General features: G+C 44.8%; 2 protein-coding genes across 6 annotated transcripts in view; one reads left to right on the forward strand and one right to left on the reverse strand.

The window, feature by feature from the left end:
* The first annotated feature begins 3,688 nt into the window (after positions 1 to 3,688).
* On the forward strand, positions 3,689 to 12,517 carry LOC112244848 (calcium/calmodulin-dependent protein kinase type 1D-like). 4 transcript variants are annotated; one of them, XM_024412672.2, is made up of 15 exons: positions 3,691 to 3,885; positions 4,063 to 4,192; positions 5,368 to 5,443; positions 6,040 to 6,151; positions 8,672 to 8,797; positions 8,875 to 8,949; positions 9,115 to 9,253; positions 9,578 to 9,701; positions 9,828 to 9,903; positions 10,068 to 10,180; positions 10,351 to 10,429; positions 10,576 to 10,663; positions 10,792 to 11,078; positions 11,205 to 11,312; positions 11,449 to 12,517. In XM_024412672.2, the coding sequence occupies exons 3-14, from the start codon at positions 5,428 to 5,430 to the stop codon at positions 11,275 to 11,277; spliced, it is 1,308 nt and encodes a 435-aa protein (XP_024268440.1). In that variant the 5' UTR covers positions 3,691 to 3,885; positions 4,063 to 4,192; positions 5,368 to 5,427; the 3' UTR covers positions 11,278 to 11,312; positions 11,449 to 12,517. The 4 variants fall into 4 exon arrangements, with proteins under 4 accessions (XP_042155553.1, XP_024268440.1, XP_024268442.1 ...); XM_042299619.1 differs by having other exon boundaries at positions 3,689 to 3,885; positions 11,205 to 12,517; XM_024412674.2 differs by lacking the exon at positions 5,368 to 5,443 and having other exon boundaries at positions 3,703 to 3,885.
* Positions 12,518 to 15,751: 3,234 nt separating this feature from the next.
* LOC112244792 (laminin subunit beta-3-like) overlaps positions 15,752 to 26,351 on the reverse strand; it is a 28,041-nt gene continuing 17,441 nt past the window's right edge. For both annotated transcript variants that reach the window (XM_024412591.2, XM_024412592.2), the window contains exons 9-22: positions 23,834 to 23,954; positions 23,407 to 23,595; positions 23,125 to 23,244; positions 22,690 to 22,980; positions 22,132 to 22,504; positions 21,776 to 21,936; positions 21,372 to 21,583; positions 20,880 to 21,083; positions 20,576 to 20,720; positions 20,156 to 20,363; positions 19,820 to 19,961; positions 19,479 to 19,655; positions 18,994 to 19,156; positions 15,752 to 16,008 (exon numbers count right to left, since the gene is read on the reverse strand). In XM_024412591.2, coding sequence (XP_024268359.1) covers positions 15,869 to 16,008; positions 18,994 to 19,156; positions 19,479 to 19,655; positions 19,820 to 19,961; positions 20,156 to 20,363; positions 20,576 to 20,720; positions 20,880 to 21,083; positions 21,372 to 21,583; positions 21,776 to 21,936; positions 22,132 to 22,504; positions 22,690 to 22,980; positions 23,125 to 23,244; positions 23,407 to 23,595; positions 23,834 to 23,954 — 2,646 coding nt within the window. In that variant the 3' untranslated portion in view covers positions 15,752 to 15,868. The remainder of the gene's footprint in view (positions 16,009 to 18,993; positions 19,157 to 19,478; positions 19,656 to 19,819; positions 19,962 to 20,155; positions 20,364 to 20,575; positions 20,721 to 20,879; positions 21,084 to 21,371; positions 21,584 to 21,775; positions 21,937 to 22,131; positions 22,505 to 22,689; positions 22,981 to 23,124; positions 23,245 to 23,406; positions 23,596 to 23,833; positions 23,955 to 26,351) is intronic.

Raw genomic sequence — 26,351 nt, forward strand, 5'->3', positions numbered from 1 at the left:
AGGCACTGTATATACTTGTTTTTTCCATAACGAACATATAGGACCGTTAAGAGCAGACAATTCTCGTCGCCACACAAACCAAACCTCTTCAACCCTCCCTTAACCCTCCTTGTTAACCGCTCCCTATATGGAGATAATATAGGATCACATATCTAATATATATGATTACTGGACCATGAGCCGTATACTCTGAAACCCCACCACCTCTCTCAGCCACAACGACTGACATGCATACATAAATAGAATATTAGTTATAGAAGACGCTATGCAGGCTCTCTCACCCAACCCCTGCACACCTAACCACCGTCTCCTGAAAATATTATGTCCACTCCAGTGAGTTCGTAAGATCATGTTGGTTCTGGCACTGCAGCTCATGGTCTTTATGCAGTAAAGCAGGAAATCTAACAATGATACGATCCCTGCTAATAGCACCATGGTGAGCGCATCACTTACTGCATTAGCTGGTTGGCTGTGTCGCTAATCTGCTAAGTGTGGCTATCAATATCCTGGCAGCCATTGAATGACAAAAGGTCCAGTGCTGTATCCGGTGCATCCAGCCACTGCTGCTGAAATTAGGCTAAATTAAGTCAGAGGGCATCTAAGACTAACCTAGCACCGCCTTCTTTCCGGAAGAGCAGGGACATTCTGAGGCTGCTAAAACCTCAATTGAACTATATCCAAAGCTGACTTCTAATTTAACATGGACTTTTTGTGCCTAACCATATCCTGTTTTGACCATTGCCCTAAGAATAGTGGGTTGGGATGACTTTAATATTTTCACTCCCTATTAGTGCTGCACACGTTGGTATTTGAAATGCAAATGGGAGTGGCCAGCAGCCCCGCAATCTCCCAATTTGAACACTGAACCTAGTGTAGATGTATGTGTCATGGATGAAACATGTTAGAGAATGCAGTTGCAGTCACACTATGCATGCATATGTCCTGTACCGAATTAATACCCCTCCTTTGATGCCCTTTGTCTGTCATTGTCATGTCTGCCCCCGCTCCCCCTCTCTGGCGCTCGAGGCCGCCAGGCCGCTCATCATTATGCACACCTGTCACCATCATTACGCGCATCAGTGCTTAATCGGACTCACCTGGACTCCATCACGTTATTATTTACCTCCCCTATATCGGGAGCCCAGAGCCCGCGCCTCGGCCGGCTCGTCGGGCTCCCGCGCCTCGGGCCGGCTCGCCCAGGTAGGACGCCAGGTGGCGCCCCTAGAGGGGGGGGGTACTGTCACATCTGCTCCCGTTTTGCCTCTGGTGCACGAGGCCGCCAGGCCGCTCAACATTACGCACACCTGTCACCATCGTTACGCACATCAACGCTTCATCGGACTAACCTGCACTCCATCACGTTATTAATTACCTCCCCTATATCTGTCACTTCCTCTGTTTCTTTCCCGAGTCAGCATTAATGTCGTTATGTGTTCCTTGTCCAAACACTGTTTGTTTCTTGTTTGTTTATTCATTAAATATTCACTCCCTGCACTTGCTTCTCGTCTCCCAGCGTCTGTCCTTACAGTCATCATCATTGTGGTGAGGAAATTCACATTGATTGAATGTATGTACATGAGAAATATGTTAGGCACAAGTCTACATGCACCTAGTATGGTATACTAAGGTAGAGATAATCATATGTCTCATATGGAGAGGATGTGACCGCTCCCACTGCAGAAGTAACTAACCGTATACAAGGTACACAGCAGCAGTGGATGGTGAGATAATAGAGAAAGTACTAGCACCCTCTATTCATCAGTTACAGGGCTGCACTGCTCCTAAGCTCTTCTTCATCAGGCTTTAGTTTACTGTGTCCAGTGTTTTATAAGTGTGAGCCTTATAAAACATGTATGTTCTAGAATTAGAATACTACAGAATTAGGTTTGTAGACACAACCAACCATCACACAACACTGAATAATCGCTCACAGTATGTTGTAATGCATTGAGTGAAAGGTGGCACACAAACCCCCTCCAGACTGCCACACACACACACACACACACACACACACTGTGGCCAATGCTACATAAGAGTGAATGCTTGCAGCTGGGTGTGAACCAGGACAAGTACAGCTTTCATATCAGAGGGAGGAGACAGGGTTGGATTTATTTATGAATAGCCTACAGAGTGATATTCAGCCGTAGGTTGCCTAATCATGTGTCCTGTTGGCTTGATGGCATCATGCTTAGGCTGTAGATTATATACCCAGCAAAAATTGTGCACCTGCAGTTGGGTACATATATTATGAAACAGTTTGATGCATTGAAAGCCCCCAGGACAGGTTTAATGCATTCTGCATGGCAATAATTGACATAAAAACATATTACACACATAACGTATATCAGAAAGATTAGATATTATCAACCATTGAGTGTAAAATACTGTAAATAGATGATAGAACATTACAAGCAGCACTCATATATACTTATTTAAAGTAATGCATTGCAGGCTTTATGTGAAATCACAGACATCTCTGCAATTATGTAGTTGTTCAATGAGTGAAATAGTCTTGCCATAGGTTCCCAATGAGGCCATCTAAAAACAAAGCAAAGCATGTGAACCTTGCAGCTGTGGGTTTGTTTTCCTATACAGTAACCTAGGTCAGTGTCCACTGGCACTGCACTATTGCCAATAAACTGTGCAGGATGTGAGGGACATTGAAAGCAAGTGACACCTATAGATGGTAATTTTCCATGAAGAAATATTGTGGGACTTGCTTGAGCTCTTTAAAATGATTGTGTGGTTGTGTAAGAAGTGTTCTAATTTTAGATCAGAAAAGCAGAGAAGTAAAGATTTCATACACTCCCGAGTTATTGTCTGACTTGTTGGGAAAGTGATCAGAGTAGCTGATGTGTCAAACGTTACTTTGTTTACGGTGAATCGAATGTGGGAAGTCATTAGTTTTTTAAGCCTGTGTCACATGAAGCAATTTTGACTCAATGTCTGTTGCAGATACAAGTGACATCATCTCAAGCAACTTTACTATTACAAGAAGCAATGCAAGCACTATTGAAATTGCATGCAACACCCAATCATGTCATACATCATATCATGGTTTCAGAAATGAATTGTTTATCCAAATGTTTAGTAATTGTAATAGCATCAACATAGACATAATATAAATGTTGGCTGTACATTTTCGCTAGCTAGCCAAAATATTGCCTAGTTTCCAACCATGTTTTACCAAGATAGTGACAAGCTTAGCTAGCTAGTGCAGTTCATGTTGGACAATTTCAGTTGAAACTGGACAGAGAAAGGCCTGGGTTGCCTATTTGCCAACCAGGATTTACCACGGTAGCAACGAGCTAAGCTAGCTAGCTAGTGCAGTTCATGTTGGACAATTTCAGTTGAGACACAGAAAGGTCTGGGTTTACTTTTAAAATCATATTTATTGACTGCCAGACCATGTACATTAACCATGACAACTGTGTTGGAGTTCTGAACAGAACTATATGACGAGCACAGGGGGTTGGTGACACCTTAATTGGGGATGACAGGCTCGTGGTAATGGCTCGACCGGAATGGGTGGAATGGTAGCAAACACATAGTTTGATGCCATTCCATTCACTCGGTCACAAACATTATTATGAGCCATCCTCCCCTAAGAAGCCTCCACTGATGTCGAGTCATGTAAACTTTTTTCTGCTTACTGATTGGACATTGCATACAGTCAATTCCGTGAAATAGGATTGATTTCTATCTCTTGCGATGCAATGCAACTAAGTTGCAGGCTATTTCTGGGTGGTGACACACTGAGCAACCCATAAATTGCCTCCAGTGTAACATCGGCTTAACAATGGGACCTTTTAGAATGTTGAAGAAATCCCATGAAAATGGTTGAGCGTTTTTTCAGGAGATTAAAAAGCTTAATAGTTCAAAAAGGTAGATATTTTATTAAAAGTTGAATACAAGCACACTATTCCTGACCAGTCTGCACGTTTTAAAGTTTGAATGACGTTTCTAGCTTAAATGATGTAAGAAAATAGTGTTCTAAATCATAATACAAAGTCATAAATATTTTTTACAATATTAAAAGTGGGACTCTTTTGCTTTTGCTAGTCTGATTAATGATGGGGAGGGCAGACCACGCCCCTGGACGCTCCGCGGTCTCCATGTCTGCAGTGAAGAAACTAGTAGGTCTATCGAGATACCTCAACAAGTGCACTCTTGCTCCTTCTCTGTAGATAAGGTAAGAAAAAAATGCCCATTCACGTTTCTATTTAGTTATTTAGATCTAAGTGTGTACTGTGTCAGTGTTTTTCGGTGCTTAGTTTAAGCTACATTATTAAAAGAGAAACAATTTTTTTTTTCAATTTCTTAAAAAATAGAGCATGTTATATAATTGAAATGCTGCGCCATCTCTGGCTTCAAGTAATGAACAATTGACTGTAGTTTAATATGGTCATGATCTTCGACATTTCCACCTAAACTATCCATGCGTCAAAGGCAGTCGGGAACATTTTACGCACAGTTCTGAGGACCGTTTGAATCATGTGTGCAATCGGATGAATCACCCGGATTTTTCCCACGGTGCTACTGGACGTTAGGAATGACCTGGAAAATACGTTGTTTTATCGATTCAATCATTTTAAACTGGACAAAGCTTACAAGAAATCCTCATTGAATGGACACATGACAACACAATGTATGCATTACCCCAAATGGAAGTCTACCATATTCTATCAACACGTTTTATGTATTTTGGCTGAGGTATCCACTGACATTAGTATTTAATTTAGCAATAAGCCATGAAGGGGTGTGGTATATGGCCAATATACCATGGATAAGAGTTCTTATGCACGACGCAATGCAGAGTACCTGGAAGCAGCCCTTAGCCATGGTATATTGGCCATATACCACAAACCCCCATGTGCCTTATTGCTATAATAAACTGGTTACCAACGTAATTAGAGCAGTAAAAATAAATGTTTTGTCATACCCGTGGTATATGGTCTGACATACCATGGCTGTCAGCCAATCAGCTTTCAGGGCTCGAACCATCCAGTTTATAATCATCGTTATAAACCGGGTGGTTCGAGCGCTGAATGCTGAATAGCTGAAAGCCATGGTACATCAGATCGATTACCACAAGTATGACCCAAAAAATACTGATTCTAATTACGTTGGTAACCAGTTGATAATAGCCATAAGGCACTTCGGGTGTTTGTGGTATATGGCCAATATACCACGGCTAATGTCTGTATCTGCGTCGCGTTGTGTTGTGCATAAGACAGCCCTTAGCCATGGTATATTGGCCATATACAACACCCCCTCTTGTCCTATTGCTTAATTATATTCTATGCTCTATCTATGACATTGTGAGATCACTCAGGGGGGTTTGGGGTACTTCTTTTTAAAATTCAGATGCTGATTGGTTTAAAAAAAGAAGCAGAACCAACTTGGAGAGAGTTTTGAGGCACAACAATGGCCTCTTGTGAAGGTCAGTATAATAAAACAACCCAGTTTTGGGGGTTTGTCAGGGAATCAGCAGTAATCTGCATGCTGAATTGGCACAGGAAGGAGAGAGAGAGCGAGGGGAGGGAGAGGGTGGAAAGAGTAACCATCAATAGGCATTACAGCACTAATCCTACACCTCTTTGGGCCTTCTGTAAGTGATGGGTACAAACGAGCTTAGGCCAATAATTAATGACCTCATACTGAACATGCAAGCTTTTATATAAGTAAAATGGGGAGCTTACAAGATGGCAGTAGTTAACCGACATCTCCACCAAAGCTGTGGTCCCCCAATTTTGTTGTTGTTGTTGCTTTGTGAGCTACTTGAAGCCTTTCAAACGTTCTTGTATCCAAATGATGTGTCTAGCCATATTAGTCCTAAGACATGACCCAAGAGGAAATGGCTGTGACCTACCAGTGGGTTGGTCTCCACCCACCATATGAGAAACTCTGTCCCAAAGTGTTTGGTCATGTTGGGCTTCTTTATGTGTGGTGAGGGTTGTCTTTTGAAAAGGAATGTACATACATGTAAGACAGTCCAGTGTTCTGCAGAGTAAAACTGCTTGTCTGTCGCTGTTCCAGGTGCCGGCTGTGACGACAGAGCCACCATGGGTCGCAAAGAAATAACCTGCAGTTGGAAGAAAGTCATCAACAATATCAGAGATGTGTTCGAATTCAAAAAAGCGCTGGGATCGTAAGTACTTTGTCCGTTTAAATGACTGCCTGGAGGTGTAATTCAAAGCACTTTTACTTTTGAAGATAACTCGCTTCATCCGATGGCAGCCATTTTGTGCTTGGTTGTTTTCACTGGGCCTTTGTTGCTGAGTAGCAGCTCTTGTCAGCTTCTTATCTCCGACTAAAGAGCCATTATTACAGGATTAAGTGCATCTCCAGGATATCTACTTTACCTGTGCCCAGAGAAGGATCCTAGTTTGGCACTATAATCCTGGAATGTTCTACCCAGATTATCAGATTATCAGGACCCAGGTCAGGGCAGGTCATGTTTATCAAGGGAACACTTGGCGCTCACACAATACAGTCTCTCTCACCTTAAAGATTGAACCTTTCTTGGAAAGTTTTGAGTTTAAATGAAGTAGCAACAGCATCCAAAAGGGGACAGGACATGGCACATTTTGGAAAATTGGTTGACCAATGTGTATACGTGTGTTCATGTGTACGTACATTTATGATAATGTGTGTGTGAGCCTGAGAGTGTTCACATGTGAGTGTGAGCATGTTGGTCTGAGCACATGTGTGCTAGAGTGTGGTTGTGTGCATGTGTGGGTGTATGTGTGTTTTGTAGGTCTATGCACAGTGGGTCTATGCACAGTAGGTCTATACACAGTAGGTCTATGCACAGTGGGTCTATGCACAGTAGGTCTATGCACAGTGGGTCTATGCACAGTGGGTCTATGCACAGTGGGTCTATGCACAGTGGTTCTATGCACAGTATATGAGAGCTTTATGAAAGGAGTTGTTCTTTGTGAAATCCATTAGAAATGTTTTACTGCCCACACAACGCTGATATCTGCAGAGTGAGAGGGGTCTGTCTGTTGTCCCTGGCCTACCTGTTGTCTGAGCCTCCTCCTCACCTCCTCAACCCTCTCCTCAAGCAGCTTACAGCATAATACATGAGAGAGGCTGAGGTTGAGAAAAGTGTGAGCCAGGCAGGTGAGCAATGATGTCATTACAGAGCGGGCACAGCCTATCACTGCTCAATTAAAGGATTAAGGGCCTGGCATTGTGTGTTGACAGTGTGCATTTGCACGAGGTGAGGTGTGAGGGAATGAGTGCGACTGTGTGCCTGCTGGGGTGCGTGAGTTTGTGTGCTACATTGAGTATCTGTATATGTGTGTGTTCATCAGACCTGGGTTCAAATAGTATGCTTTTCTTTCAAAATACTTTGAGTGTTTGACCAAGTCTGCCAGGAGTGCCAGATGAGAGGGAGGAAGCGAAGTGGGAAGCACAATCAAACTATTTGAAAGAAAACAAATACTGCGGTATTGGAACCCAGGCCTGGTGGACATTGTGTCTCCATCTGTATGTCTGTCTCTACCAGACAGTGATGTCTTTGGGCACAGGGCGCACTTATTGCATCAGTATCACAGGTGTTGGAATATGGTTGTCTGCCAAACAAGAGGATTACCCACACCTTGGTCTCCCTCAAACAGGGCAGTCAGCAGATGGGAGATCGGATACATTTTATGAGGTTTAGGATAATCTTGGCTCCCTCCCACACATGAACACTTGGCCCCCCCCCGGTCTTCTCAGGGTTCATCCAGGGTTGACTGTGCAAGATCGGACAGAGACAAGCAGACACAATGGACGATGGAAATAAGCCTCCGGGATTCATTGTGTTTTAGTTCTTGAGAATTTCTGTGTTATGTAACGTTGTCTGCAGCTGGAGCAGGCTATTACTTTTAATTATCCAATCAATTAAATCAAGTAATCAATCAATCAATCATCTCAGGGGTCTCTTCTCTGGGCCACCTGTCCTGAGCTTCAGGCTGGGTAATGGAAAAGGCTTGAGCACTCATCCTCCTGTATTGCCCTGCTACTATTCACAGGCCTCAGGAGCACAGGCCATACCTGAAGCTTCTATAGCCCTGTTTAGACCGGCAGCCTAATTCTGATGTTTTTTTTCTCACTCATTCGTCTTGTTCCTAGCCGTGTGCAGCTATGAGCCAGGAGAGTGAGGCTTGGTGGTGGCCTTCCAGCACTGTAGCCTTCCAAAGAGTGTATGAGCGCTTCCGCCATCTTGGTTACACCTATCCAAATATCTGTGGAATGAGGTTCATTTTTCAGGGTTGTTTTCGAGCTGTTCAACTTCGTCCTCAGAGCTTATTGGTTTAATTTGAGCAGTATTTCATTTGATTAGAGCACAGGTGTCTAACTCTTTCCTTCAAGTGTCTGTGGGTTTTCGCTCCTCCTTTGCACTTACGGTCATGAAATTAGTTAGGAACTCCCCTCACCTGGTTGTCTAGGTCTTAATTGGACACACATTGAACAGAATAGCAAAAACCAGCAGACACTCAGCCCCCCGCTGAAGGAGTTTGACACCCCTGGATTAGAGACTAGAATTGTTAACTGTAGTTAAGCTCAGAAATCTGCAAGTTTATGGAACCCGAAGAGGTTCATTGACGATAGAGCTCAAACCCATATGGGTTGGATAGTGGACATAGCCTTATAACCGTTTCTCTGTCTGTGTGCATAGGGGTTCGTTCTCCGAGGTGTATCTGGTGAGAGAAAAGAAGACTGGAAACCTCTATGCCCTGAAGTGTCTGAAGAAAAAACACCTCAGCTGTAGCAAGCTAGAGAACGAGATCACTGTGCTGAAGAAGTACGTACACACACACACACACACTCTCACTCACACCTGAATGAACAACATCACAAATCTCTTCCTCTTCCTCTCAGGATAAGGCACGACAATGTGGTTGGATTGGAAGACTTCTATGAAACTCGGACACACTACTACCTTGTCATGCAGCTGTGAGTGGGCACCGTTACCTCTACATATACTAAATGCATTTATGAACATACAGAGAAATGTTGCTGTTTTACAAAACCTGCTGTATTAGGAGAGTCTAATGAAGACTAAAGGCTGATGCTGAATATAGTGGTGGAGATTCTGATGTGTGTGTGTTTCTTTCCTAGGGTGTCTGGTGGGGAACTGTTTGACCGTATCATAGATCGGGGGGTGTACACAGAGAAGGATGCCAGCTGTCTGGTTCACCAAGTGCTGGAGGCTGTCAACTACCTTCACGAGAACAGCATAGTGCACAGGGACCTCAAGGTATGTTACACACACACACACAGTCAATGTAAACACACACACACACACACACACGTGTAATATCCAGGCTGTCTCACATCCGGCTATGATTGGGAGTCCCATAGGGCGGCGCACAATTGGCCCAGCGTCGTCCTGGTTTGGGTTTGGCCGGTGTAGGCTGTCATTGTAAATAAGATTTTGTTCTTAACTGACTTAAATCAAATACATTGAAACAAATACAATATTCCAGACATATTTTACACACACACACAACACTATTATATATTATGTTGGGAGAATAGTTTCTCTGATGCTTTTTGATTCTCTTTCCCTCTGTGTGTGCAGCCAGAGAACCTACTATACTTCAACTCAGATGAGAACTCCAAGATCATGATCAGTGACTTCGGCCTGTCCAAGATGTCCGACCACGGAGTGATGTCCACGGCCTGCGGCACGCCAGGATATGTTGGTGTGTGTGTGTGCGTGCGCCAACCGTGTGTTAGTTGTTTGGTCATTGAAATAGTGTAAAGCTTTATTGCACAGATAGAAAAGACTAGCATGGTATCTAATCCTGTGCATATTTGAACTTCTACAGCCCCTGAAGTTCTGGCTCAGAAACCCTACAGCAAGGCAGTGGACTGCTGGTCCATAGGAGTCATCACATACATCCTGTGAGTACCTATCTAGGACTTCTAGATCTATATCCGCCAGCACCTCTTCTCAACCTCTTCATAGTATTAGGATGACTGCATTGTGAGATGGTATTTCTATATAACGTTTGGGGAAAGTTATTGTGATAACTCTGTGATAACCGTGTTCCCTCTGCATTTACCAGGCTGTGCGGCTATCCTCCGTTCTTTGAGGACAACGAGACACGTCTGTTCTCTAAGATCATGAGGGCCGACTACGCTTTCCACTCGCCCTTCTGGGATAACATCTCAGAGTCAGGTAAGACATACCACCACCCCTACGACAAGGGTATGAACACAGAACGAGTACCATAACTACATAGTAAAGTTATTCATAAGTCCTCTCAGTGCTAGAATACTTCTTTTTACTACATATATGCTGAAAGTTCCCTGTCAGTTGTTGACGTTTGTCTGTCTCTGTTTCCATAGCGAAGGACTTCATCCGGAACATGATGCAGAAGCACCCTAAGAAACGTTTCAGCACAGAACAGGCCCTCAGACACCCCTGGTGAGTCACACACAGATCCAGGATCAGTCCACCCTACCCTCAGGGGGAAAATAGAAAACCGATCTAAGATCAGTGTCTGGGGATCCCACTATTTCTTGTTTATTCTTTGTTCCTGGTGGCTCTAACAATGTCATTTCCTGTTGCAGGATCATTGGGAAGACAGCGAGGGATCAGGACATCTATGAATCAGTCAGCATGCAGATCCAGAAGAACTTTGCCAAGTCCAAATGGAGGGTGAGCAACATGTCATAGGGCTACATACAATATGCTATCATACTTAAGTTACTATTATTATTATCATCAAAACATGATTATTCATTAAAAAATATATGAATCCTAATCTTCCTGTGTGTTTGTTACAGCAAGCCTTCAACGCCACGGCAGCCATCAACCGCATGAAGAAGCTGCAGTTGGCCCACGCCGACCCTGATGCCCCTCTCCCACCTATCCCCTGCAACTCCCAGAATACTCAGCAGGGCGTCAACAACATCACCGCCAAGGACACCAATGGCAACCCCCCAATCCCAGTGACCCCTCCGGAGGTGCAGTGCCGGGGCCTGAGAGCCAGTCACAGCGAGCCCAAGCACACGCCGGTCGTTATGGAGACATGTAACGCAGAGAATTGTTCCTCATTCGAGGCAGCTAAGAGGTGAGTCCAAGTGGACTGAGGGGAGGGGGATATATGTCATTCTGGGGAGAGGGGGGGGTTGTTGAGTTATGTCCAAAGTGTAAAATCTGTGGTTCTTAAGGCTTTGCTTTTTGCTGTCTGTTTCAGCTGTGATGCCATTGACAGGGCGACCAATAGGAATGGGCACACCATGCAGACTGGGGTGTGTTCTGTTATGTGATTGATTGACCTAAGGATCAATTCATTGGCTTAAAGGTAAATAGGTCTCAAATACACAATGCACATGTGCTTGCATACACTCATGTACACAATCAACGGAGAGTTGATAGGAAAACTCTCACATGAATTATATGAATCTTCATGTGGATTTACACTCCCCACGCCCCTCCAGTGTTTCTGCAGTGTTGCAGTCAAGACGTTTGAGCCACTCTACAGGTGTCAGCTGCCTCCTGCTGGTTCAGGATTAGTACTCTGTAGCGCTCCTCTGAGATGCCCAGAGGCCCGTAGCAAGGGCCAGGGCCCGAACCTTATCCAGAGAACACAGGAAGACCTGAGATTCCTACCCAACTACAACGTAGTACATTTACACTCGCACAAATGTAAACTTTTAATTTCTTTGACCCAAGCCACTGTCGATGTTTACAAGAGTGTACATTCTGTACTTATATCTCAACAGAAAATGTACATTTGAAGTATACAAAGACGTACTGTATTTGCAATGTATAATTACCTATGAATGTTTATTGACCTATGGAAAACAATGTAATTTCTTTGAATTTTTGTTTCTGATATGATAGCTGTGACGGCTAGATTGTAACTCATTAATTGGCTTTGGCTACTTTGTGTTGCTGTCTGAACTAAATGAACTAAACTGTTCTTCTTTCACTCACATCTGTTCCTACTAATGGATCTGGAGAAACCAGAGTCCTGTGGATCTGGAGAAAATGTATGGATAAAAACCTGGTCAAATAATGATTTCATTGTAGAGTTTATGAATACTGCATGACAGTTATTCAAGGGGAAGTGCTTTGCGATGTCATTGATGTCAAGCGTTAAATCGACGCCATGTGCTTTTGTATTGTGTGAATTATTTGTTTCTTTTATAATCCTAAATGTAAGGATTTTGACTTGTAAATCTTGCCCACAGGTTTGAATGACGTTGACCCATTGTTTGAATCCTAACGCTCATGTCATAACAATGACTTGGGGTTGAGGAGGGTTGACATTATTCCCTGTCAGAGAAGATGGTTATTCTACTTAAAGTGGTCCTGTGTAATAATAACACCACTTTACGTACAGAGATGATCACATGTGCCACTTTTATGCCATAAACTGCTGTAGAGTTCCTCTTGTAGTGTCAATGACATTGTAACTGTTTGACTGGAGATGCTATCTTATAAACCACAAGCACTATACTTTGCTTCTTTGTTTTGTTTCTAAATAAAAAACTTAAATGTAAATCGTCCTCTTCTATACTTTTCTACCCTCACAAATCTCTCCTCTTCGGCTAGCCTAATCCACCATCCTGACCACTGCGCTCTCATTTCACCTCCACCAGTCTGGGCCTCCTTTGATTGAACTATTGCAGCGGAGGGGCTTTGCACAAAACAAACGTAAAAGCGTTAGCATCACTGAATCCTTGTGACAGAGTGTCAGCTCCGGATATCAGGATGGTCAAACAAGGCTACTCTACAGCAATTGGTGGAATGCAGGTCACAGCAGGGGAGTTTCTAGGATTTGAGGACATTGTAGGCTTAGCCCACTGAGCTATAAGGGGGGATCCATTCCCAGGGTCAACATTTTGAATTTCAACAGCTAAATGCATCAAATCTGAACATTGAGAGATGAAAGAATTGTGCCAAAAATGTAATAAAAACAATGTTAAAGGCAGGTTGCCTATTCTGATGTTGGTTGTTGACATGGGTGAGCGAAGAAGCCTTGAACTGTTGATGTGCCCTTGATTAAGTCACTGAACCCTAATTGCTCCTGTAAATCAATCTGGATAAGAGCGTCTGCTAAAGGACTTAACTGTAAGGAGCTGATACAGGTGTTCCGGTTAGAGGACAAGGATGGGGGGAGAGACGTGGGGTTTCGGTTTAGAGAGCTGCAGCTCCCGTTTATTTTCTCCAATAAATCATAATTCATTATTGACTTGTGTGCTAAAAATAATAAACACAACATAGAAAGCTAAACATTTGCGTTAGGAAATTTCATATAAAGAATAAACATGAACATAATTATCATACCCATTATTTCCATGTCAGTATCATCAATCTTTGAAGGATATACAAAATATCTGAATTATTAATGTCCATATGCAACATGCTGCAACAACTCAACAGTCTACCACTACTGATACGACAGCGCATCATTAAATGCTCATACATTCACACATGAAACAAGAAAGTAAAATGGAAACAATATTGCGGGTTACTCACGTTGGGTATTGGATGCACAGATAATAGAAACGAAAAGGGATAAACGCTGGAGAGTATTTTCAAGAGGCATGGGATCTTTGGTACTGAACTAAAGACAAAGGGAACTCAGGTATTTAATAAGGGAATTGGTTGCAGGTGCGCTCAGAGCAAAATCAAATCAAATGTTATTGGCCGTGTACACATATTTTGCAGATGTTATCGCAGATGTCTAGCTCTAGCAGTGTAGCAATACCAACAATACAAAACACACACAAATCCAAACAATAAAAAGCATAGAGACGTATAGAGGTATCCAGTGCCCAAAAGCCTATATTAACATACATTGTGATGGCTCAGAAGTGTCTGCAGTTAAAGGCAAAGTTAACAAAAAAAAGTGCAATTAAAAGGGACAGTTCCCTAAAAAGTATATTGCAAATGAGAGCCTTTTCTACAAAGTGGGGTGAACCATCCCTTTAAAATACAGCTTGAAGAAAGAAATTCCTGCGGGGGGGTATGTTTCCCAAGTGCAGGGGGTTTGAAAATGTTTATGCTATAAGAATTCATTTCTAAAAGTCACCCCACAATCAAGACAAATCTATAGGTGGTGGGGCTGACTAGTTGCCGACTCTTGTCATCTTACATTACATGGACAAGATCGTTTGCGTTTATGAGCCATTGAGAGTCCCCTTACCATCACTGCCTAGCAGCTTGTGTACACTACTAAAATACATAGAATAATTGATGTAACAGGCATTTCAATATGGGCTATTCTTGTTTTTATGACTTACAATCAACATGACCATGGACCATGACATAGCGTATATACCCACATGACCATGACACGGCGTATATACCCACATGACCATGACATAGCGTATATACCCACATGACCATGACATGGCGTATATACCCACATGACATGGCGTATATATGACATGGCGTATATACCACATGACATGGCGTATATACCCACATGACCATGACATGGCGTATATACCCACATGACCATGACATGGCGTATATACCCACATGACCATGACATGGCGTATATACCCACATGACCATGACATGACCATGACATGGCGTATATAGACACATGACCATGACATGGCGTATATACCCACATGACCATGACATGGCGTATACCCACATGACCATGACATGGCGTATACCCACATGACCATGACATAGCGTATACCCACATGACCATGACATCGAATATATACCCACATGACCATGACATAGCGTATACCCACATGACCATGACATAGCGTATACCCACATGACCATGACATAGCGTATACCCACATGACCATGACATAGCGTATACCCACATGACCATGACATAGCGTATATACCCACATGACATGGAAAGTCTCTTCTAATTTAGGCAAATTAGATTTCAAATAAGTAGTTACACCAGCAAAATTGGAAAGAAGTGTAATAATAAAATATTTATGAGGAATAACAGTACTGTTCTTGCTGACAAACACACTCATTATCCTATAATAGGATAGCACATCATAAGGAATAGGAATTGTTCCACTATCTTACATCAGCTAATGTGAAAGAAAGAAATGAAACAGAAAATCTCCTGAAGACAACATGGCATAGTCCAAATCTACTCAAGACTACACCCTATTTATACCCTCTATTTATTTTTTCCCCCTACCCCCACTAGGATCAAACGTACACCATCTCTTTCTCCGTGTGCCATCTTAAACCAAATGTGTGCCTGTCCAGTTACCAGGTTGTTAGCTAATAAGGTATCGTGACTGAACAAGCTTGTTTGTTATTCAACAAATCATCTAATTAGCGATCCCCAAGTAGCCTGGTTTTGAAGCAGCAGGGACACGGTTTATTTATCTTTATACTTCCAGCTAATTCACGACAGTAAAAAAAATGTAAAAACATATCTCCGTTAAAATGGATCACATTTTTTGAACGGTTTGGGCTAGTGACACACAGTTTTCAGTAAAGTAATGCTAAAATCATGACAGTCTCTGTTTCATTATGATTTGTTGGATAAAGGAATAAAGACAGACACCAATGTCAAGTTCAATAGCCTTGTCAACTAGACTCCGTAACAGTCTCTATGGCATACTGCCTAGCGTGTGATAGGCCAGTATGGGAACTCATATCAGACATACAGCCTGCAATTTCTATATTCATCAAAAGGTTTGGGGCTGGACCAAAAACATTCAGGGCTGCAGCCCCAGAAATCCCAGGCCTAATGATGTCACTGGGATGTCGTAGGATAAAGTTAAAAACCGCACCTCATGAAAAAATATATTTATTGAGACATTTATTCTACAAAATGGGACAAAATAAATAACATCGCTCCTCTATCTCAATGAAGAGGCTATTTGAGGATGACCTCTGCCCTTTTACCTCTCAGCCCTGGCAGGTGGAGAGGATCTTGACCTTCTGTCTCATGTCAGCCAGGAGGTCCCGCAGTTTGCCGTCCAGACCGGTCAGCCTCTGGGACTTCAGTAGGACCTCATCCTGTAGTCTACGCAGAGAGTCTGCTTTACCTAAACATAGAGGGGGAGAGAGGAGGAGGAGAGCAGGAACAGGAAGAGAGGGGAATGTTTTTTTATTTACATATACAGTGCCTTGCGAAAGTATTCGGCCCCCTTGAACTTTGCGACCTTTTGCCACATTTCAGGCTTCAAACATAAAGATAAAAAACTGTATTTTTTTGTGAAGAATCAACAACGCAGCAAAGTTCAAGGGGGCCGAATACTTTCGGAGCAAAAGGTGGCGCTACAAAGTATTAACTTAAGGGGGCTGAATAATTTTGCACGCCCAATTTTTCAGTTTTTGATTTGTTAAAAAAGTTTGAAATATCCAATAAATGTCGTTCCACTTCATGATTGTGTCCCACTTGTTGTTGATTCTTCACAAAAAAATACAGTTTTATATCTTTATGTTTGAAGCCTGAAATGTGGCAAAAGGTCGCAAAGTTCAAGGGGGCCGAATACTTTCGCAAGGCACTGTATATATATATATATACACAGTGGGGCAAAAAAGTATTTAGTCAGCCACCAATTGTGCAAGTTCTCCCACTTAAAAAGATGAGAGGCCTGTAATTTTCATCATAGGTACACTTCAACTATGACAGACAAAATAAAAATAAAAAAATCCAGAAATCACATTGTAGGATTTTTAATGATTTTATTAGCAAATTATGGTGGAAAATAAGTATTTGGTAAATAACAAAAGTTTATCTCAATACTTTGTTATACACCCTTTGTTGGCAATGACAGAGGTCAAATGTTTTCTGTAAGTCTTCACAAGGTTTTCACACACTGTTGCTGGTATTTTGGCCCATTCCTCCATGAAGATCTCCTCTAGAGCAGTGATGTTTTGGGGCTGTTGCTGGGCAACACGGACTTTCAACTCCCTCCAAAGATTTTCTATGGGGTTGAGATCTGGAGACTGGCTAGGCCACTCCAGGACCTTGAAATGCTTCTTACGAAGCCAGTCCTTCGTTGCCCGGGCGGTGTGTTTGGGATCATTGTCATGCTGAAAGACCCAGCCACGTTTCATCTTCAATGCCCTTGCTGATGGAAGGAGGTTTTCACTCAAAATCTCACGATACATGGCCCCATTCATTCTTTCCTTTACACGGATCAGTCGTCCTGGTCCCTTTGCAGAAAAACAGCCCCAAAGCATGATGTTTCCACCCCCATGCTTCACAGTAGGTATGGTGTTCTTTGGATGCAACTCAGCATTCTTTGTCCTCCAAACATGACGAGTTGAGTTTTTACCAAAAAGTTATATTTTGGTTTCATCTGACCATATGACATTCTCCCAATCTTCTTCTGGATCATCCAAATGCTCTCTAGCACACTTCAGACGGGCCTGGACATGTGCTGGCTTAAGCAGGAGGACACGTCTGGCACTGCAGGATTTGAGTCCCTGGCGGCATAGTGTGTTACTGATAGTAGGCTTTGTTACTTTGGTCCCAGCTCTCTGCAGGTCATTCACGAGGTCCCCCCGTGTGGTTCTGGGATTTTTGCTCACCGTTCTTGTGATCATTTTGACCCCACGGGGTGAGATCTTGCGTGGAGCCCCAGATCGAGGGAGATTATCAGTGGTCTTGTATGTCTTCCATTTCCTAATAATTGCTCTCACAGTTGATTTCTTCAAACCAAGCTGCTTACCTATTGCAGATTCAGTCTTCCCAGCCTGGTGCAGGTCTACAATTTTGTTTCTGGTGTCCATTGACAGCTCTTTAGTCTTGGCCATAGTGGAGTTTGGAGTGTGACTGTTTGAGGTTGTGGACAGGTGTCTTTTATACTGATAACAAGTTCAAACAGGTGCCATTAATACAGATAACGAGTGGAGGACAGAGGAGCCTCTTAAAGAAGAAGTTACAGGTCTGTGAGAGCCAGAAATCTTGCTTGTTTGTAGGTGACCAAATACTTATTTTCCACGATAATTCGCAAATAAATTCATTAAAAATCCTACAATGTGATTTTCTGGATATTTATTTCTCATTTTGTCTGTCATAGTTGAAGTGTACCTATGATGAAAATTACAGGCCTCTCTCATCTTTTTAAGTGGGAGAACTTGCACAAATGGTGGCTGACTAAATACTTTTTTGCCCCACTGTATATCAAATCAAATTTGATTTGTAACATGCTCCGAATACAACATTTGTTGTAGACCTTACAGTGAAATGCTTACTTACAAGCCCTTAATTAACCAACTATGCAGTTTTAAGTAAGTGTAAAGTAAAAAATAGATAAGTTAAAAATAAAAATAACAAATAGATAAAGAGCAGCAGTAAAATAACAGTAGTGAGGCTATATACAGCGCAAATTCATCACATGTCAAATATATATAAAAGCCAGAGAGGGGAATGATCCTCATCATCACATCATTTCAGCAATCAGTGCCTTTAGTGCTCGATTCAATCCGTAGTTCTGAAGATCAGTGTTGTAGCGGCTATTGACATTTAAAGGCAATGTTCCCGCGTTAGGGGAGACTGCATTCACAGTAAACGGTGTACATGTCCTGCCCGGCTGACGCGACCCACGTGACTCACAGTGCAGGGAGCGCTGTGACCACACTGGTCTGGAAAGGAGGCCGTTTGTTAATGCAATAGTCACTCAGTTTGCTTGGTTCTCTCAAAAAGAAATGTTCCTCAGGGGTTGAAACCTCTCGTTGTTTGGATTAGAAAATCCAACCATTGTAATGGAAGCGGGCGGCGCTCTGCGGCTGTGTGTGGCTTTGCGTGTGGGGGGTTTTAAGTGAGAAAGAGGAGAGCCAACCAGTAAAAGCACAGCCCTCTTCATCATCGACACATTGTGCCGAAAATATCAAAGAGCCATTTCAGACTATGAAGTCAGGAGGACGTTGAGAGTTAGGTGAACTTCAGCAATATGGAATGAATCGAGCCAATGTTCCACAAACACATTATGCCTGCATACTGGATGGGCTGTGCAAACAGTCAAATCAAATCAAATTTGCCAGGTGTGTTTGTATCCCCTCGCTATCCTCCTCCGTACCTGCTAGTGCCTTCATCATGTCTCCAGTGTCCTGGGCCAGAGAACCAGCCTCCTCCTGCAGCTTCCGGAGACGTTCACCTGTCGTCCCCGTCCCATCGCCATGACCACTGGTCCTCTCTGCAGCACGCAGCTGCTCCAGCTGCTTCTCCAGGGACGCCAGGTCCTATAAACAAAGAGACAGGCAGTTTAGCACACACACACAGACACACACACACACAGACACGGGCAAACACATGGACACACACACACACACCACAGGAGGTTGGTGGCACCTTAATTGGGGAGGACGGGCTCGCGGTAATGTCTGGAGCCGAATGAGTGGAATGGTATCGAATACATCAAACATGCTCCGTTCCAGTCATTATTATGAGCCGCCCTCCTGCCAGCAGCCTCCACTGACATACACGTACACATACACACACGTATAAACAGTAGGCATGCATGAACAGTACCACACACACACATATACCTTAACACACACTCACCCTGGTCACAGCATCTGCCTCCTTGTTAGCCTTATTGGCCTCTCCCTCAGCATTCTGGGCCAGCAGACCTCCAGAGCGCACCAGCGCCTTGAGCCCCTCCAGCTGAGGTTTCATTCCCTCAGCCAGGGCAGACACCTCCCCTAGAGCCTTCACCGAGGGAGTCAACTGGGCCTTGGTCTGGAGGGAGGAGGGGATCAAAATGAGAGAGGAATAGTAAGGTAAGAAGCTGTGAAGGATTTGGAAAAATGGAGGCAAAACAATCAGTGTCAGACTAGTTTGAAAGCGTAATTGTACTTATTGGAGCACATTAGCTCAAATGGACTCGTTCATCTCTCGCTCACCTGTGCCAGACTGTTGCTGATGTCTTCCACTATGTCCAGGCTGTCCTGCACTTTGTCGTTCAGGCCAGAGAGGGAGCCCTCCACGGCGGTGAAGCCCTTCAGCAGCCCGTCAACATCATCCTTCACACCCAGCCCAGCGTCCCTGTCACACAGCACACAACAAAGTTAGGACAATGTTACAGCAACCTTACGGCAACGTTCACAGCAGTCTCGGTAACGTTAAAGGGACCTCTGAAACCACACAGCATTTTCATACATGACATCAATTACAACTAACACTTTACTTAAACCATGGCGGCTTCCAGTACATAGCCCAGTACATATAAGGTGTTATACCTGGCGTCCTGGGCCTCCTGTAGCAGGCGCCGGGCGGTGTCGAGCTGTGGTCCAGCCTGGTCCAGGACTGCTTTGCTGTCTGGGAGTCCTGCCGCCAGAGCTCTGATCTCCTGAAGCTTCCTCTTCAGAGCTGCCAGACTGAGAGGCAGCTTGGCGTTCAAGATCCACTCACTCACCGTGCTGATGTCTGTCGGGTCTGACGACGGGTCTGGAGTCAAGGAGGGAGGGAGAGAGAGAAGAGGATTGCAGGAGAGAGGATGAGAAAGAGTGTTAGAGAGGGGAAGGGAGAGACGAGGGGAATGTCAGTGAACCACACACTCACAAAGATGCAATACTACTACTACTTCAATACCTTTACTACTAATAAAACAGTGTAAATAGGTTATTGAAGGTACTGGAACATAACCGTTGGTGTGTCACCTGACAGGAAGTCCTTCAGCTCTTTAACAAAGTATCTTGTCTCCTGCAGATCTGCCTCCAAGTCATCCCTGGCCCGCCTCATCTGATTGACCAGATCGTCCGTGGACTGTCTGACCAGATTGACCGTGTCCTGTGTTTTCTGGATCTGTGCATTGAATGGAGAAAGGAGCAAAGCATTGAACGCCATATGATGAAACAAACCACTTAATTGACTGAAGGACATATACTACATGTCAGTATTCAAACCCAATAAACAGTTGTATAGGTTATAACATACAGTAAACAAACAAGTGTTACCTCCTACCTGTGCAACAGCCTGTGTGATCTTCCCATTGAGCTGCTGCAGTCTGTCCTTTACCTCCTCAGCATCCCTCACAGCTCGGGTCCCCAGAGGCAGAGCCCCAACGCAACTCTCGCCACGACCACAGGGTGGCGCCCCCTCCGCAGGGCACAGCTCACCATCACACTGGGCAGGGGTACAAGGGGCAGAGCGCACACTGCCACACACCTGAGAGACAGGGTATAAAAATACACAGTCACGTTAAGGTGGAGTTAGGGTTAAGGGTAGGGCTAGGTCTAGGGTTAAGGCTAGGGCTAGGGCTAGGGTTAAGGGTTAAAGCTAGGGTTAAGGCTAGGTCTAGGGTTTAGGGTTAAGGGTTAAAGCTAGGGTTAAGGCTAGGTCTAGGGTTTAGAGTTAAGGGTTAAAGCTAGGGTTATGGCTAGGTCTTTAGTTAAGGCTAGTGCTAAGTCTAGGGTTAAGGGTTAAGGTTAGGGTTAATTCTAGGGTTAAGCTTACCTGCTTAGCAGTGGGTGAGAGGTCAGGTTTGGTGTTCAGCTGCTGGTTGAGTTTCTCCAGGTCTCTGGTGTTTTCTGGTTGAACCTGGTTCTGGAGGTCAAGAGCGTCCTCTCTGACCGCTGAAGATTGATCTACAGTCTTCCCACTAGCATCCACACTCTTCGCCGCATCCGTGGACTCGTCATAGGCATTCTTTATAGAAGAGAAGGCCCCTGAGAGAGAACAAACCAAGACGACAGACAAACAGCTGTGTTAGCAGCCATAAATGAGCTAAAACAAAACCAGACGGGTCTCAAGTCGATATGGTTCTAATTTTGATTTCTGGATTCTAAATTCCTCACTGAGCCTTTTTGTGGTCACACACGGATGGTGCTCACAGTTCTGCGGTGGCGTATCTCTCTCACCTGCATTGTTGGAGTTGATAGGGTTCCTTAGAGCATCTCTCTTGGAGTTGTACAGCAGACCCAGACCGCCCAGGAGAGCCTGCAACTCGTCCAGCTGTGAGCCCAGCTCGAGGCCTCGGCCTTGGGGTGACAGATCCCCATCCACCTGATCTAACTGGTCCCTGGACGATTACAATGGGGATGAGGGATAGTGAGCTAGGTAATGAAGGACAGTGGCCTTCAGATCTAGGGGTGTTTACATTTGGACAACGAAAATATCTCATTTTGAAAGCAAAGTATTGCAGGTTATGGAATCTGATGCCCACATTTATTTGGACATTCTACGTTTTCCCGGGGACATCCGAACATCTCCCTACCTTAGTCTGCGTAGCTGAAAGAGGGTGTCGTTGACTTGTCTCATAGAGGGAGTTGGGAGTGGGAGAGAGTCACGTATCTGGATGAGAGTGGCCTCCAAGGCCTGGATGCGGAGACCCAGACCGGTGGGCAACGAGCCACCAGGACGAGAGGGGATTCTGGCGGAGAGTCTCTCTAGGCCCAGGGTGAGGTTCTGGATGTAGGAGTCCAGAGAGAAGAAGCAGGAGGGGCAGACTTCACAGTCGGGAAAGGAGTAAACATGGCCACGGCTACAGGCATCGCAATGAGTACCTATGACACCAATACGGCACCGGCAGGCCCCTGTACGCTTATCACAGCCTCCTGGTACCATGCCTCCAGCAGCACACTGACACACTGCAGAGAGAGGGAGAGAGGGTGGAGGTGGAGAGAGAGGGAGACGGAGAAAGGGAGGGCAACATGAAGAGGAAAGAAATTGTTTGACTTAGTTGTCCATTTGGACTGAATTGATCAAAGCATTGAACAAAGCATGTCTAAGAACCTTTGAACCCTTCTATGACAGAACACGACCGGTCACTTACGTCTGCAGCCAATGAGGGGGTCTCCATAAGTGTTGTCAGGACATTCTGTACAGGTACGACCTCCGAACCCTGACCTGCACTGACACTGACCCGTACTCCGGTCGCAGGTGTCACCATGGGAGTTGGTGGGGTCACAGTGACAGGGCTCACAGCCGTGGAGGGAGGAGGGTTTCCAGTAACCACGGGAACAGAGTTCACAAGTCAGCCCCTGGTGGTAAGGTTGACAGGGACACTGACCGCTCACAGGGTCACACACACTGGACAGGGAGCCCTCTGCACTGCAGAAGCACTCTGGAGAAGACATACAGTCAGATGGGGATAGACATACACATACACTCTGGACACCACCACAGTATGGCGAATACAGTTGTAATTAATCATAACACAGGGAGAGTTTATGAACGGGTTCAGGGTCAAGGGTGAAAGGCGACTCACTCGTGCAGCCCAGAGGGTTGGAGGCAGTCAGGCCATAGTATCCCATCTTGCAGCGACAAGACCCTGTGACATCATCACACCGACCCCCATTCTCCGCCCCCTCTGCACTGCAATGGCAGCCTGTACAAAACACAGGGAACAAAACAGAAACACAACAAAGATATATTAGAACACTGCAGCATATTGTGGTGCTGATTAAACCTATAGTAGGAGAGAACGAGGAAGAAAGGCAGTAGTATTTGATGAATATATATTATTAAACCCGGTCTTAAGATCACTCACGTATGCAGGCATCAGGCTGGTCTATGCTGCTCCGGTGGTTGGGTTGGTATCCAGGGGCACAGCGGTCACATTTAGGCCCGGTTGTGTGGTGCAGACAGCCCTCACACACTCCCCCACTCCTCCACCCACTCGCCTCATACACAGATGGGTCGAAACGGCACCGCTGGGCATGGTTGTTACACTCACAACCTACAGGGGGCAGCAACAGAGGAAATATTCAACATATCATATCAACATATCAACGCATCTGTGGCTGCATGTGTTCCGTCCACTCACTCGCAACTGTACTGAGGGTGTTCAGTCTCCATAGGAAGATGACTTATATTTGCTGATTATGCGCTACTTTAGTAAAGTCCTCCTACTCCTGCACACATGCAAATAAACAAAAAGATGCAGTCGGTGTATTAAGGCATCAGTGGTTGCGTACGTTTGCAGGTGTGTGTGTTTCCCTCCTCTGCAGATCTCCAGGGCAGGTCGTTGTAGAGATCAGCACATTGCTCACAGTTTACACCTGCTGTGTTGTGCTGACACTCACACTGAGCACTAACCTGCAACACACAGGGAGAGTGAGACACATTCAGAGGGTGAATGTGCAAGACAAAATATTTCAATGCTTTGAACGGGGTAGTAGTAGGTGTCATGTTTCCCGTGTGTATAAACAATGGTCCACCACCCAAAGGATATCCAGCCAACATGACACAACAGTAGGAAACATTGGAGTCAACATGGGCCAGCATCCCTGTGAAACGCTTTCGACACCTTGTAGAGTCCATTCCCTGACGAATTGAGGCTGTTCTCAGGGCAAAATGGGGTGCAACTGAATACTAGGAAGGTGTTCCTAATGTTTTGTACACTCAGTGTATGTGCCTATGTGTTTTCGGTACAGAGTATGTGAGCATAGTTGAGTGGTCGGAAATCCCGCTCATCGAAGCGCACTTCCTTTTCCAACCGCTCTTCTAAAAACCGCTCTGTCCTCACAGGGGGGAACAGCCGCTCCAAATTCGCTCCATTCATTAAAATCACAATATAACCAACACCAGTCTGTTGTTGTGACCTGGACCTACCATTTGGTTTTGAAGTACTGAAACCAAAACCATATGATTTGAATGAAAAGTATTTGAATAAACATGAAAAGGTGAACGTGAGAATCACTCGTCATTTCAAATAGGCCACATGTCATATTAAACTGAAGCCACACCCACTTTTTAAGATGGCAGCAAGCATGTCCTGGGTCCCATCAGTTTGTAGCTGAAAAGATTTCTACAGATTTTTGTTGGTCTCCATCTACCTATGGTTCATCTGGCTGTAAACACACTGGGCAATAGTACAATATTGCATACAGAGTCAATGTGCCTTGGATGTTTGTGGACTATAGCGCTTGCCACCCTCCCAGCTTCTACCAGCCTGTACTGAAAACTACCTCCAAGGTGTTTCTCTCCTTGCTATCATACAGGTATGACCTCCGTCGCGTTGCTGTTTTGATGGTCCCCAGCATTTAATCGCCTTGAGTAAGTCATAGTTCTCTCCTTACTCCTGTTATGCTGTCGAGTTTTGTGCCTCTTGGTTTTATTATTGTGGGTCCTAGTGCTGGCTGATTTCTAGTCTGTGGTTGGGTTCTGGCTTGCTTCTGGCTTGCTGCCTATAAGTGTGCTGATTTAATCTAACTGTCATACTGTGTGGATTGATTTACTTTTAGTTGATTCCTCGCCAACCCATTTTATTTGCATGGATTTTAACTGCATTTTTTTTCAAAATGGCATCTACCACTTTCCCCCATCAGGGGAACTGACCTTTACCAGACTGACAGCAACCACTTTTAGAGACTACGGTGAACATTTATTCCCATGTAGGAGCTGCAACTATTTTGCACAGTTCCCGGGATAATATTGGCCGGCCAAATTTCCAATGTGGAAACTGTCAGAATATTGTCTGAGCTGAACGTCAAGAGTAACAAATTGAAACATTGCAGTGTATCCTGGATAGGTCCCACATTAAGACCTTTTCCTTTTCTACTCCTCAGCCTGGTCGTCGTGCCACTGCCTCGCCACCGTGTTGCCACTTTCTGATGGACTGGGCTGCCCTGCAAAGACCCCTCCCTAGTGAAGTCACCTCTCCCCTCGCATCTCACCCACTCCTCCTATCCTACCCCGACCTCCCATCCCGGCCGCCCCTCCCTGCCCCCCTTGGAGAATAAACCTGGCAGATGCCACGGTTATCGATCCTCCATCCCAGTGGAGGCACGTCACACACCCCAAGCCCAGCGCAAGGCAGCTGTCTTTTGATGAATGGGGCTGAAATGGCTTTGGGGGATCCAATCCTGCTGACCCAACAGTTTCTCCCACCTGCCAGAGATTCCTGCTCCTTCATCCTCTACCCTATCTCCTGAGGGTACAGCTCAGAAGGTCTCTACCACAGGCCTCGCACATCAGGCCTCCCGGGCTACCTCGCACATCAGGCCTCCCGGGCTCCCTCGCACATCAGGCCTCCTGGGCTCCCTCGCACATCAGGCCTCCTGGGCTACCTTGCACATCAGGCCTCCTGGGTTACCTTGCACATCAGGCCTCCCAGGCTCCCGCACATCAGACCTCCCAGGCTCCCTCACTCATCAGGACTCCCGGGCTACCTCGCACATCAGGCCTCCTGGGCTACCTCGCACATCAGACCTCCCGGGCTACCTCGCACATCAGGCCTCCCGGGTGCCAAGGGCTGCTGCTGTCGTAGTGCACGTGGGATCAAATTACATAAAAAAAGGGCTAATCAGAGCTAATGAAACAGGATTTTATTGAGCCGATCAACACCCTAAAAGGCTCTGAAAAGCCTCCAATTATCTCTGGTCCAATATCACTGTCATGTCTAGTTCTGATAAGCTTCCCAGTAAAGCAATGAAAACAATCAAGCATCCCAGAAAAGTGCTAAAAATAGCCCACATTAACATATGTAGCCTA

The sequence above is a fragment of the Oncorhynchus tshawytscha genome, linkage group LG02, assembly GCF_018296145.1.
Source record: "Oncorhynchus tshawytscha isolate Ot180627B linkage group LG02, Otsh_v2.0, whole genome shotgun sequence".
NCBI lineage: Eukaryota > Metazoa > Chordata > Actinopteri > Salmoniformes > Salmonidae > Oncorhynchus > Oncorhynchus tshawytscha.